General features: G+C 41.0%; 2 protein-coding genes across 3 annotated transcripts in view; both read right to left on the bottom strand.

The window, feature by feature from the left end:
• SPTBN5 (spectrin beta, non-erythrocytic 5) overlaps positions 1 to 3,501 on the bottom strand; it is a 115,023-nt gene extending 111,522 nt beyond the window's left edge. The window contains exons 1-3 of the mRNA XM_044435728.1: positions 3,391 to 3,501; positions 1,933 to 2,100; positions 830 to 946 (exon numbers count right to left, since the gene is read on the bottom strand). Coding sequence (XP_044291663.1) covers positions 830 to 946; positions 1,933 to 2,100; positions 3,391 to 3,501 — 396 coding nt within the window. The remainder of the gene's footprint in view (positions 1 to 829; positions 947 to 1,932; positions 2,101 to 3,390) is intronic.
• Positions 3,502 to 8,539: 5,038 nt separating this feature from the next.
• EHD4 (EH domain containing 4) overlaps positions 8,540 to 15,574 on the bottom strand; it is a 27,297-nt gene continuing 20,262 nt past the window's right edge. Inside the window, exons 6-7 of one of the 2 annotated variants that reach the window (XM_044435902.1) lie at positions 12,461 to 13,021; positions 8,540 to 11,536 (exon numbers count right to left, since the gene is read on the bottom strand). In XM_044435902.1, coding sequence (XP_044291837.1) covers positions 12,485 to 13,021 — 537 coding nt within the window. In that variant the 3' untranslated portion in view covers positions 8,540 to 11,536; positions 12,461 to 12,484. Of the gene's footprint in view, positions 13,022 to 15,574 lie in introns of both variants that reach the window. The other variant, XM_044435901.1, reaches the window with a different exon arrangement.

Genomic DNA, 15,574 nt, shown 5'->3' with positions numbered 1-15,574 from the left:
AATTGGTAGACAACACTTGCCTTGGATTTTAGACATTAGGGGTTGCATATGACAACATTTCCAGATTTGGAATCGTCACACAAGCTGATTGTGTGAACGAAGTTTTGCTCTAAGAGAAAATTCAGAAAGGAAATAAAATAGAGAACCTTATCTCTTCCATGTAATTTAACCTTTGCTAGCACGTGCTTTGCTTTTGCTTTTTGCAATGTTTGCTTACAAGTGCCAAGAGCTCTATTTGGGGGTGGGGGGTGGACCTCATTAAACTTACAAGGAGCTAGTTCAAAGACAATTTTATCTCTGAGTAAACTTCAGAGAATGTCCAAATCTGGATATATAGCCACAAGTCACCACTTTGATTTCAGGCTATTTTGAGAGCCAGCAACCAGATTTTCATTATCACAGAGGGAAAAATAAGGCATAGCAGTTTATTTCCTCTTTCTATGCATGTTGGTTGGGAACTGTGTAATTAGCATAATTACCTCTCCTCTGGTAGGTTATCTTGATGACTGCACTGGCTCAGGGTGGGTGGATACATATTTGGATAATACAACTCTCACATGGCAAGGGTAATTATGCTAATTAGGAGGCTCCTGATCAGCAAATGCAAGGTGGGAATATGGTTGATTTTCCCTCTGTGATCCTGCTAACCTAGCAACTCTCTTTCCTTAACTATTTAAATAAGAATTTTTCTGAACAGTGGTATTTTGGAATATTGAGAGTCAGCTTATTGTCAGATCCTCAGAATGAAGAATTTCTGTAATAGCAGGTGGAGCTAATTGATCATACTATGAAAGCAGAAAACTCAAACGCTTTTAAAGTACAAATTTACCTTATCAAGAGTGATGAATGCAATTTGAAATCTGAGGATGATTATCCATATTAACCCCAGGATGAGGATTTGGTCTCCATCTACGATGTTCTCAGGGCCAATTAAATTCACATGTATCTGCTGAATGTACAAGGGATATATTTCAAGAATTATACTAATTGTAGCATATTTGCAGAAACCACTAAGGCAATAAAGAATGGCCCAGTTTGCACAATTCAGGAATATCTGGTGGAGATGAGCCAAGATGTCTTCCCCAGCTTTGTAACTGCTTTCATATGTTATGAAATTGGGGGTAGATATCAGCACAAAAGGAGCAACATTTGCCGTGAACTTATTGGCAAGCGCTGCGATCAGCCTTTGAAGTCCAGTGGGAAGCACAGAACCTCACCCTGTTTCATGGCAATGCTGCATTACAATGTCATAGTGAAGTCTATCAGAGAGAGGATCCATGTTTCTAATCTGTACTCTGTGGAGGGGAAGAAAATGGCATGTACCAACTGCAGGGACTCTCAGGAGCACCACTGCTGCTTTCACCAGGATCATAAAACACAACAGCAGCAGTGGAAAGGTATACAAAGGGGGATTTCACAAACTCTTCCATCCCTTCTCTCCATTCCCTGGAAAAGCTATTACAGTAATTATTGGCATAGCCCCAGTGGATTGTGGGTACCACTGACCCTGCAATCAACTGCTCTTGGTTACTCTTCCATTTGGAGTTTGCTTGGGAAGGGGGAAGCTGGTGGAACACTGAGGTGCATTATCTCCCCCCCCCCCCCAACTTGTTCAATCTTTTGGAAGGTAAAACAAAAGTTAAACCAGTTGCTTTTGAGATGAGGCAGAAATTTCACACATTTGAAACAGGGGCTGAAGTGCTGTAAGCTTAAAATATATAGAGATCAGCTTTTGCTGCAATTTTGACTGGCTTCCAGCCCAGCCAAGCAGTTGTTCATGGATCTGTGCAAATAATAACTTGGGACTGTGACTGTTTAGACTTTGATCATTTATATGACTTCTGAAAGATTTTCCTTTCACTGGTATTGACACTCCCACCTTACAGTGCCCTGGAACTTGATGTGTTTATACCTTGCCCCATAATTTCTCACCTTGGATTTAAGGAACTGAATGGCTTTGCTGTTGTTTTCAAGAAAATGGACCCTCATTCTGCCTTTGTTTGGCTTGGGCAGCTGTTCAGCAGACAGCAGCTCTAGCAGGAGGAGGAGGTATATCCCATCTTTCAGTTCAGTGTAGAGATCTTCGATTTTAATGCTCATCTGCCAAATCACACATCCCAAAACAAAGCCAAAATGTCAAAACTATTGCCATTAACCAGTGCCACACCCTGAGAAGTACTCGTAGTGGCTAACTAGAGCGGCAACTGCCATGTGGCAGAGATGGAGGAAGTGCTCTTTTCTATTTAATATTATTAATGGGAACACACATTGTATTGATGTCCATGGAAGCAAACTGGTTAGTTTAGTAGCACACAGGAAGAGTAGCCCAGTGACACAGAGGGAAGGGTTCTGTGAAACACTCCACAGACATGGCCCGGCAGAACAGAACAGGAGGAACATAGAGAGCGAGGCATTAACAGTAGGCTTGGTATATAGATAAAAAATAACCCCTATCTGATTCCTAAGTACTTGCAAGCACCATTTGGAACATGGTGGGAGCTGTTTAGGAGTAGAACTCAGCTGAAGCAGTGTGGTGTGTTGTGTATAAAGCAAGGAAGAATTTGTACATCATGGTGCAAGACATGAACTCGCCAGCACCTCTGGATGTCACTGCAACTGATCTAGCCCAGATACTTTGGATACTACCAACAGAGAGTCAAAACGACATGGTGACCTCAAAGAGCAAGTCTTGAGAAGGAAGGAATCAAAGGTGGTCACAGAACAGTCACTGACCTGTGGCAGCTGTAGAGCAGAAGGAAGGAAGGCAACTTCAGGAGGCAAGGATGATATTCCAGTATTTAGGCCTCAGACTGGAGAAACCTGAGAGTCTTCTGCCCAGGTTAATAAGGAAGGAGTTCTAAGGCCCCCAAGACAATGTCTATAGGATAGTTCAATTTCACTCATCCTGGCTTTGTTAGGCCTGGGTTGGAAACAATCGTCCGAGCTCAGAGGCAATGCTTAGGCCTCAAAGCTGGGAACTGGAGAACTGCTCTGCCTCCCCATTGCAGCTGGTATGGAAAGAACTGGGCCTGTCACCCTCAGAGAGGGGACAAGACTGAAGAGGCTAGGATACTGTTATTCAGCCTCTCTAGCCTCCTTCCTTCCCCCTCTAAACTGCCCCAGCCAGATGGCCAAAAAATTTCACCTAGCAAAAAATGTAGGGCACAAGAACAGGGAGGGGAAGATCTCCTCTGATGCTTTTCTTGCTCTGCACAGATGACCATAAATCAGGGTGCTTGCAGGCATTAAGGACACAATCCATGGGAATGCAACCTCGTCTCAACCCTCTTTATATGTCACAGGTGCCAAGGATGGGCTTCCTAAATTGCATGATGCTGCTTGCTTTGGGCAGCAGAAGTCCTGATTAATCCTGATGAGGAAAAGACATACACTGTGTTTGTTGAAAACATTGTTGATCCAGTTGGTGAATGTTTTCTGCTGCATGGTCATACGCTGTCCTTGCAGCTTCCTGAATTGGCCTTGTATGTATCCTTCCTCCATGGTTACCTTTAAACAAAAACAAAAAACCAGGAATATTCCAGCACGAATCCTTTAAAGTTCATCATGAAATATCCATCCCAACTTTCTGCCAATCTTGTGTATGTTCTTGAAATCAAGGGCAGCCCATCACTTTACACTTAAAAGCCCATGCTCTTGGTTTTTCCTTCTTTCCAAACAGAACAAGTTTATTCCCATATTTTGGAATGCTTTTCTTGCTAATAGGAAGAGGAATGATAATATTAAATTTAAGATATTTTAAAAAGTAGATTTTATTTTTTTATATCCAACTTTTTACCAAAGAATGGAACTCAAGGTAGCCAATGACAGTGAACTGAAGCAAAAACTGAGAAAAACAGCATGAAAATAAATAAATTAAAAACACAAAACATGACAAGATCACTGTACATAACTAGATTAAATGTTAATACAATAATTAACTAAAGCAGAATAGCCATGAAAGAGCCATACATAAATAGCTAGTTTTCAACATTTCAACATAAAACAAGTTATAGTAAGAGGAAAAATCCTTATTCTTTCACTGAATGACAACAACAAACATTGAATGACAAACAAGAATGACAACAAAAAGTTTTGTTAAAGGGTTACATTAAAAAGAAGATAACTGTTTTTAAAAAGGCTTGTCAGCAAGAAAGTTTCCTGGGATCACTAGGATCATTGGAGGGCATTCTTTCAGTAGACTCTAGTCAGGCCAAATGTACTACCAGGAGAATGTCTTCCAATGATCCTAGAGACTGGTCAAGTTGGTAAGAGGGAAGGTGCCCTTTCAGGTATCTTAGCCCCAAGTTGTTCAGGCCTTTGTACATTAGTGGTGGAACATTCAACCTGACCCAGTAATAAATTGGGCAGCCGGCGCATCCCCTTCAACAGAGGAACCGCATGCTGAAAGCGGGCAGTTCCCAACAACACGGGCATCTAGGGTGCACTTTTCTGTTCAGACATGACATGGGATCTCAGCACCAGTGCAAGGATCATGTGATCCAAGCCCTGAACTTAAAAATTAACTCATCCAGAAAACTTTCAAACAAGTCCACTTTACTTCATCCCTCAAGAAAAACTAGGGGATGGGGTTCTCCCAGGCACCTGCCCATTTTATGAGGTCCTGCACTGGCATTTCTGAAGATATCCAATCTCTTAAGGATCAATTCTCTGCAAGTTTAGACAGAAAAAAATCCTTTCCCTTGGGGCTGTTAGCTTCTAAACCTTTCATTTGTTTAGCAAAATGGTTGTCCCTGTTTAGTCAACGAAACTGTGAAGAACTTGAAAGAAAAACATGAAGAAAAATCATGTTCTCCATTACTGAAGCAGACCCATTTCCTTGCCTGTACAGCCCTACGCAATAGGATTCCACTCCTTTCCAGAAACTCCCTTTTCTCAGTTATCACAACAGGGATACCATTTAGCATTGAAATGTGTTTTTTACCTTCAGCAGCACTAAGAAAACCCACAGCCCTGCCCTAACCTGTATACAGAAAGCAAAGGAAACCTGTGTGAAGTCTGAACTTACCCAGCCTTGCAAAGATGTGAGTGGTAAATTCAAAAGGCACCTGTTTGATGAAATAGAGAAAATATTTCTGATCCAAAGCTATTGCTTTATCCATACATTCAGTGTGACCTTTGGATGCTATGAAAGCAGTTATTTGTAATCTATGTGAAAATGATGTGTCTCACCAGGAAGAGAACAGGTAATTTACATACCGGGGGTAAAGGTTCTTGGTAATGCTAAATGACATATTTGCAGCCATTCGAAGGCTTAGAAAATGTATCAGAATGGAAATTTGAGTTCCTGAGCTGGCAGATGCCATGATAAAGAAAATATGTAACTCCCACACAGGGCCAATGTCTAGCTACCATGAGACTTATCCTGTGAGTTAGTAATTTGCAGTCATTGAAATTGGATGAATCTAATATAAAAATAAGTATTATGGAAATGAGAAAGGCATTGTTTAATAATTGAATTCATAGCATTATGCCATGGCTAGAAATGAACTGCCCAATAGCATTCCAATTAACTTGGCTCCTTAGGTTGTTAGAGCTAAGACACATGGAAAGCAGACCTAGCCAGGGAGCTTGGGCTGGGCTTGCCAGTCCTGGCACAATCCTTCCTCTGTTGCAGCCTTCACTTCAGTGCTCACCTTGGTGGTACGTGCAGGTAGAGGGGGCTGAGACAGGCAAGTCATAAATCATGGACTGGCAGAAGTGTCCTGTAAGAGCCTAATAATTCTGCCATTTGATTCTTTTGCCCGTCAACATGATTTCTCATATTAAGTGCTGGCGTGCGTTCAGCTAGTAATTTTTGTTCAGTGGTTTTATGAATGAATTTTATATTGAAATGAAGTCAAAGCTACAGGCAACAAAAAGGAAGCACACACACACATCATCTTTAGCAAAGGTGGTGCCAGCAGCAGGGGGGACTTCTCATTGCCGTGCTTTGATGAACAGGCTATCTTGCCCTCTTTAGCTCATATTTGTCCATCATTTACAAAAGGGAACCTGAGGGTGAGCATGAGGGTCACTTTGTACATGTTTTGTGCTCACTGACTGGCTTTTAAAAGATTTCACACTTGGAGATGCAATGCTGGGTTTGATAATCTAACATATTTTCTCTGTCTAGATCTGTGAATGGGACCCAACATAGCAAAGATTCTGTACTTTGCTGAAGGATTAACCTGTTTAATTATTTTTCTTCAAATTAAAATAAAAAGGGGGCTTTAAAAAGAAGCTTATTAGAGCAATTTGCCTAAGCTGAGACCACTCCAGGATTGGGCGTAAAAACACATCATGGGTCACAAGCCATGGTGGCTTGTCAAACCATGTGAACTTGGATTGATTCCCACAGGGTGGCTTGTTCAGGGGTATCAAGCTGCCTCTAACTTGTCATTGAGATTTTTGGACCCACAATGGCATTCAGACCCCGTTATGGGAAGCTGGAAGTGAAGGGCTTGGCAAGAGTTTCAAAAATCCCTTGAGCTCTTGCCGAGATATCCGAGGCCAGTGCTGACCTGTCTTGATTGTGAGACTCTTTGCACTTTTCCCAACATCCCCTCCCCTTTTCCTGTTTTTTGGCAGTGAGTGTAAATGGTCAAGTGAGCATTGGAGGGGCTGCCACTGTTTTGCTGAGCCCCATTTAAGTGTCCCCAAAGTGCATGGTTCTTTTTTTAAACTCACCTGTGCAAGGGTGCATTTGTCCACTTCTACAGATCCAAAATGGATTGTTTTCCCTGGGTAGTATCTTCAGGGCTATCTGCTGTCAAAGTGTATGAAGCATCACTCCTGGAAATTGGCTCAGAAATGCTAGCAAGAACGTTTAATTTTTACTTTGGTTTCTGTTCCTACCTGTCAGCAGGCTGTCAAGAAAAACCAAAGCTGTGAGAGATCTTTACTCACAAAAAAGGGAGTTTTGAGTACATCATCCTTTTGGTATCAAGATCTGCAAGATATCCTTCTCCTCCTTTTCTCCTCCTTTTAGGTTTCTCTTACTTTTCCACCCTTTCCCGACACTCTATGTGCTCTGGATGGTGGAAAATTGTGAGCTGCTCTCTTTCATGAAAGCATGAAGGTTTGACAGCTAGCTGTCAAAATTCCAGTTGTCTTTAAAGAAGGGGGGTTGTTTTGGGTTAGGGTTGTAAAGACACCCAATTTCCCTAAGAGCTGAACACAGCAGTACTCATACCTTAAAGTTACCTTTAAAAAAACTCAGTAACTCCTGATTGTAAACCTTGTGCAAGATACTTGCATACTGGAAGAAAATCCAACTTCCCATTTATGGAAGTGATGTCATTGGAGTGCCCTTTGTACCCTGACCTGCAATAAGGGATCTCTTCATAGTTCCATAATAAAAAAATAGCAATCGTGATTCACTACTGTCAGCAAAATCCTTGGCTCTTATATTGCCCTTCACTGAGTAAAACTTGATTTACATTGTAAAACAACTTGCTACAGTTTCTATGATACTTGGGATGTAGTCATTTCCTATATGGCTTAGTATGTGAAACAAATGTTTTGGTGGCTCTTATCTTCTGCTATAATAGACATTATTGCCTTTATTGTCTTGGTAGTTTTTTCAAAAATGGACAGAAAGTGACAGCCTCTGCAGATGCTACCATTCAAGACATAATTTCATTTGATCTTGTAAGTAGACACAAGGCCCGAGTAAAGATAGTGTAAAATAGTGAAACTTCTTTGTAGGCTTGGTTTGGAATCTGGGAAACCCTGGGGATTTCTTGGACACTTAGCGGAGGCTCAAAACTGAAAGATTAAGGGTGAATAAACCACCATGGAAGAACAGCTTGCCTACCACCACTTATCTTCCCCTGCAACATACAACCGCCCCCTTGTGGCATACAGGCATGTTCTCAGTTCACACAGAACAAACAAGGCTGAGAGTTTGCACATCAGTATGTCTTCCATATCTTGTGCAACTGGAAAGTGACAGATCTGTATATGTTCAGGTGGGAATGTGGACAGTACCATCTAAGATGTTGTGGTTTTGAATGTTCTTCCATATTAAAAAAATAAAGGATGGGGAAGCTTGGTCTTTAAAAAACCCCAAAACATTCACTTCAGTGTTGTCTTGAGGCAAGCGAGACTGCAGATACCAGAAGTGCCCTAAAATCTGCAATAACTGTGAAGGGAGGTGCTAGTGGTATATTATGGGCAATGATGTATCCAGACCACATTCGCCTATCTCCTGCCAAGCAATAGCATCAATCATCTTCATTCCTTCCCTTGCTCAGGATTCTTTTTCTGACAGGGGAGTTCCTATCTTCTCCTCAACCTATCCCAAGTATCTCAGAGCTGAAGCAAAATTTAAGTATGGGTCAAGCTTAATCCAATGTTTTAAAAGCATAAATCTGAAAGGTAGTAATGTCTGTTTGCCAAGTTTAATAATAAACCTGTATCAGCTCTTTTGGAGTTTGTATACAGGCCCTATATTATAGAACGCCTCACTTCCGCAGTATTTCCTTTTGAACACCAGGAGGCAGCACTCCAAAGGAATATATAAATAAAATAAACCAACTATGAATATGCATTCTAACTTTATTGAACAGCATTCTTTTCCTAACACCATTACATACATGATTAAAAAGCAAATACAAAAATATATTACAGAATCTGTAATGTTTTGTGCAGATAATCAAAGTGCAACATTAACGAATTTAAACCCTGGGGTAGATAGGGGAACTTATATATAACCCAATAGTTATTCAGGCTTTAACAAATATATGAAATATTATCTCACAATCACATCTGAAATATGTAACAGTGATGCAAGTTACGCTCACTCATGGTGTAAGGTTTTTTTTTAAATGCCCTAAAGAAGTAACAGTAATGGAATTGAATCCAAGCCTAAAACATTATGAATAAATAGGGAATATCGCATTCCTGAAGACATTTTGAACTATATTAGACAACAAAAAGAACACACTAAAAAAACACACTTACAAACGTTGGATGGTATAGAAAATGACAATTTATCTTCAGTGAGATAAAGTGAGAAAGTTTGGGCATAAGAAGAGGGAAAGAGAATTCCTTTTTCACGAACTAGATTTAGCAGCTTTGCCACATACTTCCTACATGGTGCTAGGCTGGAAGCTGGACATTTCTAATTCAGCACTGAGACTGATGTTGTAGAACTACCATGACACATGCCTTCCGCAAAGCCAGATTTGCAGAATAGATTTAGGGCACAATTCTATGCATGTTTAGATAGGCATACAACCTCATCGCTGACTGGGACATACAGGAAGTTGGTAGGCCACTTTTCTGACTTAACGTTCCTAAGACTGAATCTTTAACTTCAGCATTTTGGAGACGCCCTCAGAAAGATGCAGGCTCTGCTTGTACACAAAGGCTGCACTGTGCCCCCACACATTTCTGAGGGTTGGGAAACCCTCACTGTGGTTCTGGAGGCCACACCTGCCTAGGATTTCATGACATTTGGACACAAATACCTTTTGTGAAAACAACAGCATTTTCTACTGTACTATGGCATCTTTAAGAGTGTCACAGCAAAATTCAGAACACTGTTGAAGGGCTCCATAATGACCATGATGTGCAACCCTATTTACCAAGTCCTGAAAACCAAGTTTGGACTGCTTTACATTGCTGTACAGGAATTGCTGTGTTTCCCTCAGTAAAGGTGCACGCCTGATATAAATACTGAGTGATGTGTGACATGGTAATTCACACAAAATGCCAGAAGCATGGGGGAAAGAGGAAACAAATCTCCTGCGCATCTTATCCACCATATGCTTGCTCAAACCTCCCTAAGAATCTTTTTTATTTTAAACCAAACATGGCCACTGAAATTCAGCCAGCAGTTGAAATGTGATTTTCCCTTGGATACCTTTTGCTTTAAAGATAAAGTGTGCTGTCATTCCTACACCACTGAATTTTGGTGGTGGAAGTTGTCCACTACTTTCAGCCCTCAGCTGCTGCAATACTGGAGTCCACTGAAGAAAATAAAACTGATTTCCTCCTTGGTGTATCTAAACATGTGCAGGATTACACCCTAACAAATTTAAACATGGTATACGTGGCACATTATGATGTTTCTAATAAGTGGAGAAAGAAGCCAAAGCAAATGAAACTTCAGAAATCGCTGAACAATAAGAAATGACAGGAAATTTATTTTATTTTGGAAACAACACTATTAACCACTTCACCACACTGGCTCTCACTGGGTTCACAGTGGGTCCACTGCTTTTTTTGTCTGACCCACAGAGAGTGATCTTGGTGAGGGAGAGAAGGAATGGCTCAGAGACTCCCCAAAGTTACAATCCTAAACAAAAAAATGTCAATTTCTTTGAAAATATTGAACCTTGGAAAGAAAAAATCATATAAATTAAGTTACCCTATACTATTTATCCAGAGTGATCTGTGGGGTAAAGAACATGAACAAATTTAGTTAACAGAAGTCAGGTTAAGACTGTAAATTCATCAGACTGATTTTTCAGTGAATTAGTTCAAGAAGAGATGCATTAAGATGATCACATATGTCCCGATTTCTCAGCTACACACATGGGCTGGTTAAACTGCTAAAATAAAGACCTGAGAGTGGAGCACAAACTGGAAATGTGGCACAATTTGGGTACAGCACAACCCAAGCACCTCCACATAAAAGGTGTGAATTTACTGGGATTGGAAAGATGTACCTTCTCTAATTTGGTGTTGCCTAGATGTTTTTGTCTGCAATTCTCAGTGTTCCTGAATAACGGCCATGCTGGCTGGAGTGGATGGAAACGGAGCACCAAAATATTTGAAAGGCGCCGCATTGGGAAAGGCTGCATCAGACCCAGGAGTGCCTCTGCTAGCCAGAGTAGAAGCTACTGAGATAGAGGAATACTCTGACTCTGTTTAAGGCAGCTTCATATGAGGAGAGAGGTTCCTGGGAAAAACTGGTTGGTGAAAAGATCTGAACCTACAAGTGAAGAAAGAAGCAAGCAGCCAAAAGAACAGCACCCTGACAATGGAGCAAGTGTAACTGACTCAGTGAAGCTCTCACAGACTTTCAGCTGGGTTACAAATTCACAGTACTGGACACATGGAGCAAACATTCCCAGTGTGAAGGTGCAATAGTCAACCCATAAACAAAGAACTATACAACTATGAAGTGAAGGCTATGTGGTATTAGCTGAGTGTGAAGGCCTAGAAACAGTTTTTAATCAAAGTAGCATTTTCAGTTTAAGTCTGAAAACAATTATTTTTGCAAACAAGAGAAACCTTGTTTGCCACACATGTAAAACACATTTTTAAAAAATCAAATGTTAAGGGCTTCACAGCACTGTAACATATGACTAGCCAAAGGAATTCACTCCCACAAGATCTAGTGATGGCCACCATCTTAGACAGCTTTACAAAGGAAACAGACAAATATAGGTAACTCTGTCATGAGCTACTCAATGCCACGCAGAACCTTCTTGACCATGGATGGTATCAATAGATGGTACTATCAAGAAGATGTCCGGGTCCTTTTGTATAGATCCAAGCTATAGAAAGGCACCAATGAAGGCCTCTAAAGGAAGCATGGAAAACCAGTAAGATTTAAAAATGTCAAACATATAATTTTATTACAATAATAATTCACTGACTTTTATATTGAATTTCCTGTGCATGTGAAAGCTCCTTTTTTCCTTTTCTGAATGAATATCAAGTTAGTTTCTTTAAAACTAAAGTTATTTTAGTCCAAGGCACACTTTACATTTTTGATTAAACGAAGCTGCTTTAAAATCTATCCTTACAAGTCTTAAACAGAATTTCAAGTGTACAGATAGATTCTGGTAAATCACGAAGGTATTTCAAGTATCATTAGTGAAAAAAATCAGTGCCTTCTTTTAGAAGGTATTTTTAAAATGTGAGACTTCTATTTGAAGAACTAAGAGACTTTTGCACTGTATTATCCAAGTTTTCATTTTTGGGGCAGTTGAACTTATTTTATGTCTTTTGACCCTTTTGATTGTAAACACAGTGGTAGGAAAAGTTACTGAAAAGGCACTTGTAACAAATACTCTTTTTGTCAGGGTCTGGCAGATCTATTCAGAAAAGTCCATCCCCACACTACATGGTTGGTTTATGTAACTTGCATGGGCCGTTCAGGGCCTCTGTGAACATCAAAAAGGGTTTCCAGTAGGAGATCCTAACAACTGATATAATACATGCCACAGCTTATACAAGTAGCAATTTTACTGTGTATACATGTTGTGGGCTTACCCATGAATAGATAAGCACTCACTGGGAAGCTGTGGCTAATCACCACTCCCCAGGGGATGCACATCCATTGAAATGGATTCTGGCTGCTATCATATTTTTCACTTTTTTCCTATCCAAACATATTTTAATAGGAACAGTTTGATGTTCAAATTGGCCCTGAAAATGCTTGGCATTAACCACAGTGTCTATAAAAAACAACCTTAGAACAGAATACGTAACAAGATCCTACCCGGAACAATTTTTATTGCATTCATCATTCTGTTCCACGGAAAGATTTTCGGTGTGAAGGAGGTACCAGATGGATGGGCAAACTACTGGGGAGTTCGTATCCCTCCAATTTTATTTTGATGAGATGTTTTGCTAATGCAAATTCTTCTTCATCCAACATGCCATCATGATCACAGTCAGCAAGCTTCCAGATTTTGCCCAGGACACTGTTTGGCAGTTTGGAGTTCAACATTTCCTTCTTAGCATTGGCCCCAGAGATTCTACCATTGACAGGCGAGAGTGTGTAAAAGATTTCATCATATACAGGTTTGTCTTTGGAAACGACCCATTCCTCTTCATCAGCTCCTTCCTTGACACCTTCTCCATAGCCATGGTCGAAAGGTCCGGCTGTGGTGCCTTCAAACGCCCCACCCTGAACCTTCTGTGGAGGCATGCTGCGTTCCTCCTGGGTAACAAGTGTCATCAGGAAGGCAACTTTATGGGCCAGCATGTTATCTACAGCTTCAATCATCTTTGGTTTCAGAGAATGGAACTTGGTGAAGTCATAGTTCTCCAACTGTTCCTGTGAAGTGATAAAAGCACAAGAGCAACATAGATAAGCAAGAACACTCGATGGTGCCTACTCCTGGTATCTGCCAAAACTGAGAAGGATGACAGAAAAATGACTTGAGCATACTATTTCGAGCAATATTTCAACATAAAGGCTTTAAAGAAAATGTGGAACAAAGATGACAGAGTACTCACAAGAATGGCTTTGCACTGACAAATACTTATCAGACAGTGCTCAGCTATTTCCTGCCACAAGATGTGCTCTTTTAGGAGCTGAATGACAGACAGTTTGCGTCTAAGAAAGTCATCATACATGGATGATTCTGGGTAGTTTTGGCACAAGTGAAACTATCCTGCGAAACTGGCAGCTTGTCACAGCAGGCGTCTCAAATAATTTCCATTTTGTGCTAAAATGATGATCCCAAGAGGTATGTGTGCATGTGTGGTGTAGAGGGAGATTCATAAAGCATTCTCACCAGAACTGGGACAGCATGAAACAAATGCAACGTATGACAATTTCATCATCAAAGACCCTGTGTGTAATCAGCCCTAAACACCAGACAATACTTGTTAATGCAATTTTTGCAGAGGTTGGGGAGGGCTTTGTCTTACTTAAGGAATGACAATTTCAATACGAAACTGTCCATTTCCTATTTGTCTTCCCTCTTCTCCATTTCAGAGATGTGAATGGAGACATGAATCGAAACAGAGAAGTGACCAAGTCATGTGATAGTTTTGCTTCCTGTATAGCATTCACGGACAAACTCCATTATGATGCAATTTGGAGTTCCCTAAACATTTTTCTCCCACCGTATGCAAAAAATAGTGATGTGCAGGCTACAACCTGAAGTGAAAAGCTTGTACAAGGGTTCAGGTCCTTTTAATCATTTCCTCCCAAGTGGTTCTCCCCCTCCCACCACATCTCTTTTTCCCCTCCTGGTGGGATAAATCATACAGGTGATCCCTCTCCTACCTCAGGTTATGCTTTTTAGGAGGAAAAAGATTTACGAGCTCCCTTACTTCTGCTCCACAGGCCTTTCATTTCAGACTGCACAGTCTCTACAGCTATATTTCATGAAGGAATAAAAAGGGATTACTGGATGAAAATCCCCTCAAGACTCAGTACCGTTTGACACTCAAAAGGGCCTGTACCATCTGTGACAGCAGCTGTTTGTGAACAATTCCTGACTATCAGTAACAGAATAAACATGTGCTATCACATATGAGGCTATAATCAGTTTGAAAATAGCATTTTAAAATATTCTCCTGCATGCATAAACCTGAAGAGGAAAACTGAAAGGCCTGTGATATTTTTAATGAGTGGTCAGTCCAGTAATCTTCATTTTCTCCCCATCAGTCCTATGGGCTCATTCACAGCAGTGCTTCTGAATGGACTCCCCATTCCAATGATGAAGAAGCACTGAATTCCCTCACACTGTGCACATATTAAACAGCCATGGAGGTTTCAAGGGATCCTTCCAGTATGTCAACACTGCCTCTTCCAGGAGTGAGAATACAGCCCACCTAAGTACAGCCTAAATGCCGGAGATAAAAGCCTGCAGAGAACAAGCGGCAGGGTTAGAGGGTTAATTCTGAGAGAGTCCAGCACTTGCTAATGATGGTAAATGTGAAATTGAGTGAACCATTTGGAAGAAAGTATTGGGTATTTTCTCTTCTTTTCTTTGTGTTATGTGGCTATTTAGAGTACCAAACTAGGACTGTGGAGATTCTGGTTCAAATCGTGCTGAGCCATCAAGTTCACTGGGCAAACTTGGATCATTAACTCATAGCCTAATGTATCTCTCTGGATTGCTATGAGGACAAAAATCAGGGGGATATGAATAACCAAGTGAGCCACCTTGTAGTCCTGACAGGAATGGTGTGATGATGGTGCTGATATTAGGGTTATGATTATTGCTTAACCTTAGCCCACCATTCTTCCTCTGGTGAGGAGGCCAAGGCAACTTACAAAGCTCCATTTTATACTCACAACAACCACCTTGTGAAGTAAGTTGGGCTGTGAGTGAGTGAGTGAGTGGCCCAAAGTCACCCGGTGAGCTTCCTGAGATCTCCTGGGTCCTCAGTTCAGCACTTTATAATTTATTTATTTAGAAAATTTCTATGCCGCCCCATTCGCCGAAGCCTCAGGGCGGCTCACAACATAAATCAATTAAAATAATATAAATTAACAATATAAAATAAGTTAACAATATAAAATAAGTCACCCTGGCCAAACAATAAAATAAATAAATACTATTAACAGTTAAAATGACGTTTGAATAAAAAGGTCTTCGCCTGGCGCCGAAAAACAAATAACGATGGCGCCAGGCGGACCTCTCTGGGGAGCGCATTCCATAGATTGGGCGCCACCGCAGAGAAAGCCCTCCTCCGAGTACTCGCCCTCATAATTTCCTTCATGGAGGGTTCCCGGAGAAGGACCTCTCCCGATCTCAGGGGGCGGGCGGGCATATATGGACGTAAGCGCTCCTTCAGGTAACCAGGACCCAAGCCGTTTAGGGCTTTATAGGTCATCACCAACACCTTGAATTGGGCCCGGACTTCAATA

This window comes from Varanus komodoensis, unplaced genomic scaffold (genome assembly GCF_004798865.1).
Source record: "Varanus komodoensis strain SLA01 unplaced genomic scaffold, ASM479886v1 scaffold3, whole genome shotgun sequence".
Classification (NCBI taxonomy): Eukaryota; Metazoa; Chordata; class Lepidosauria; order Squamata; family Varanidae; genus Varanus; species Varanus komodoensis.
Note: the sequence above shows the minus strand (reverse complement) of the source record. Positions and strands in the feature narration are given on the sequence as shown.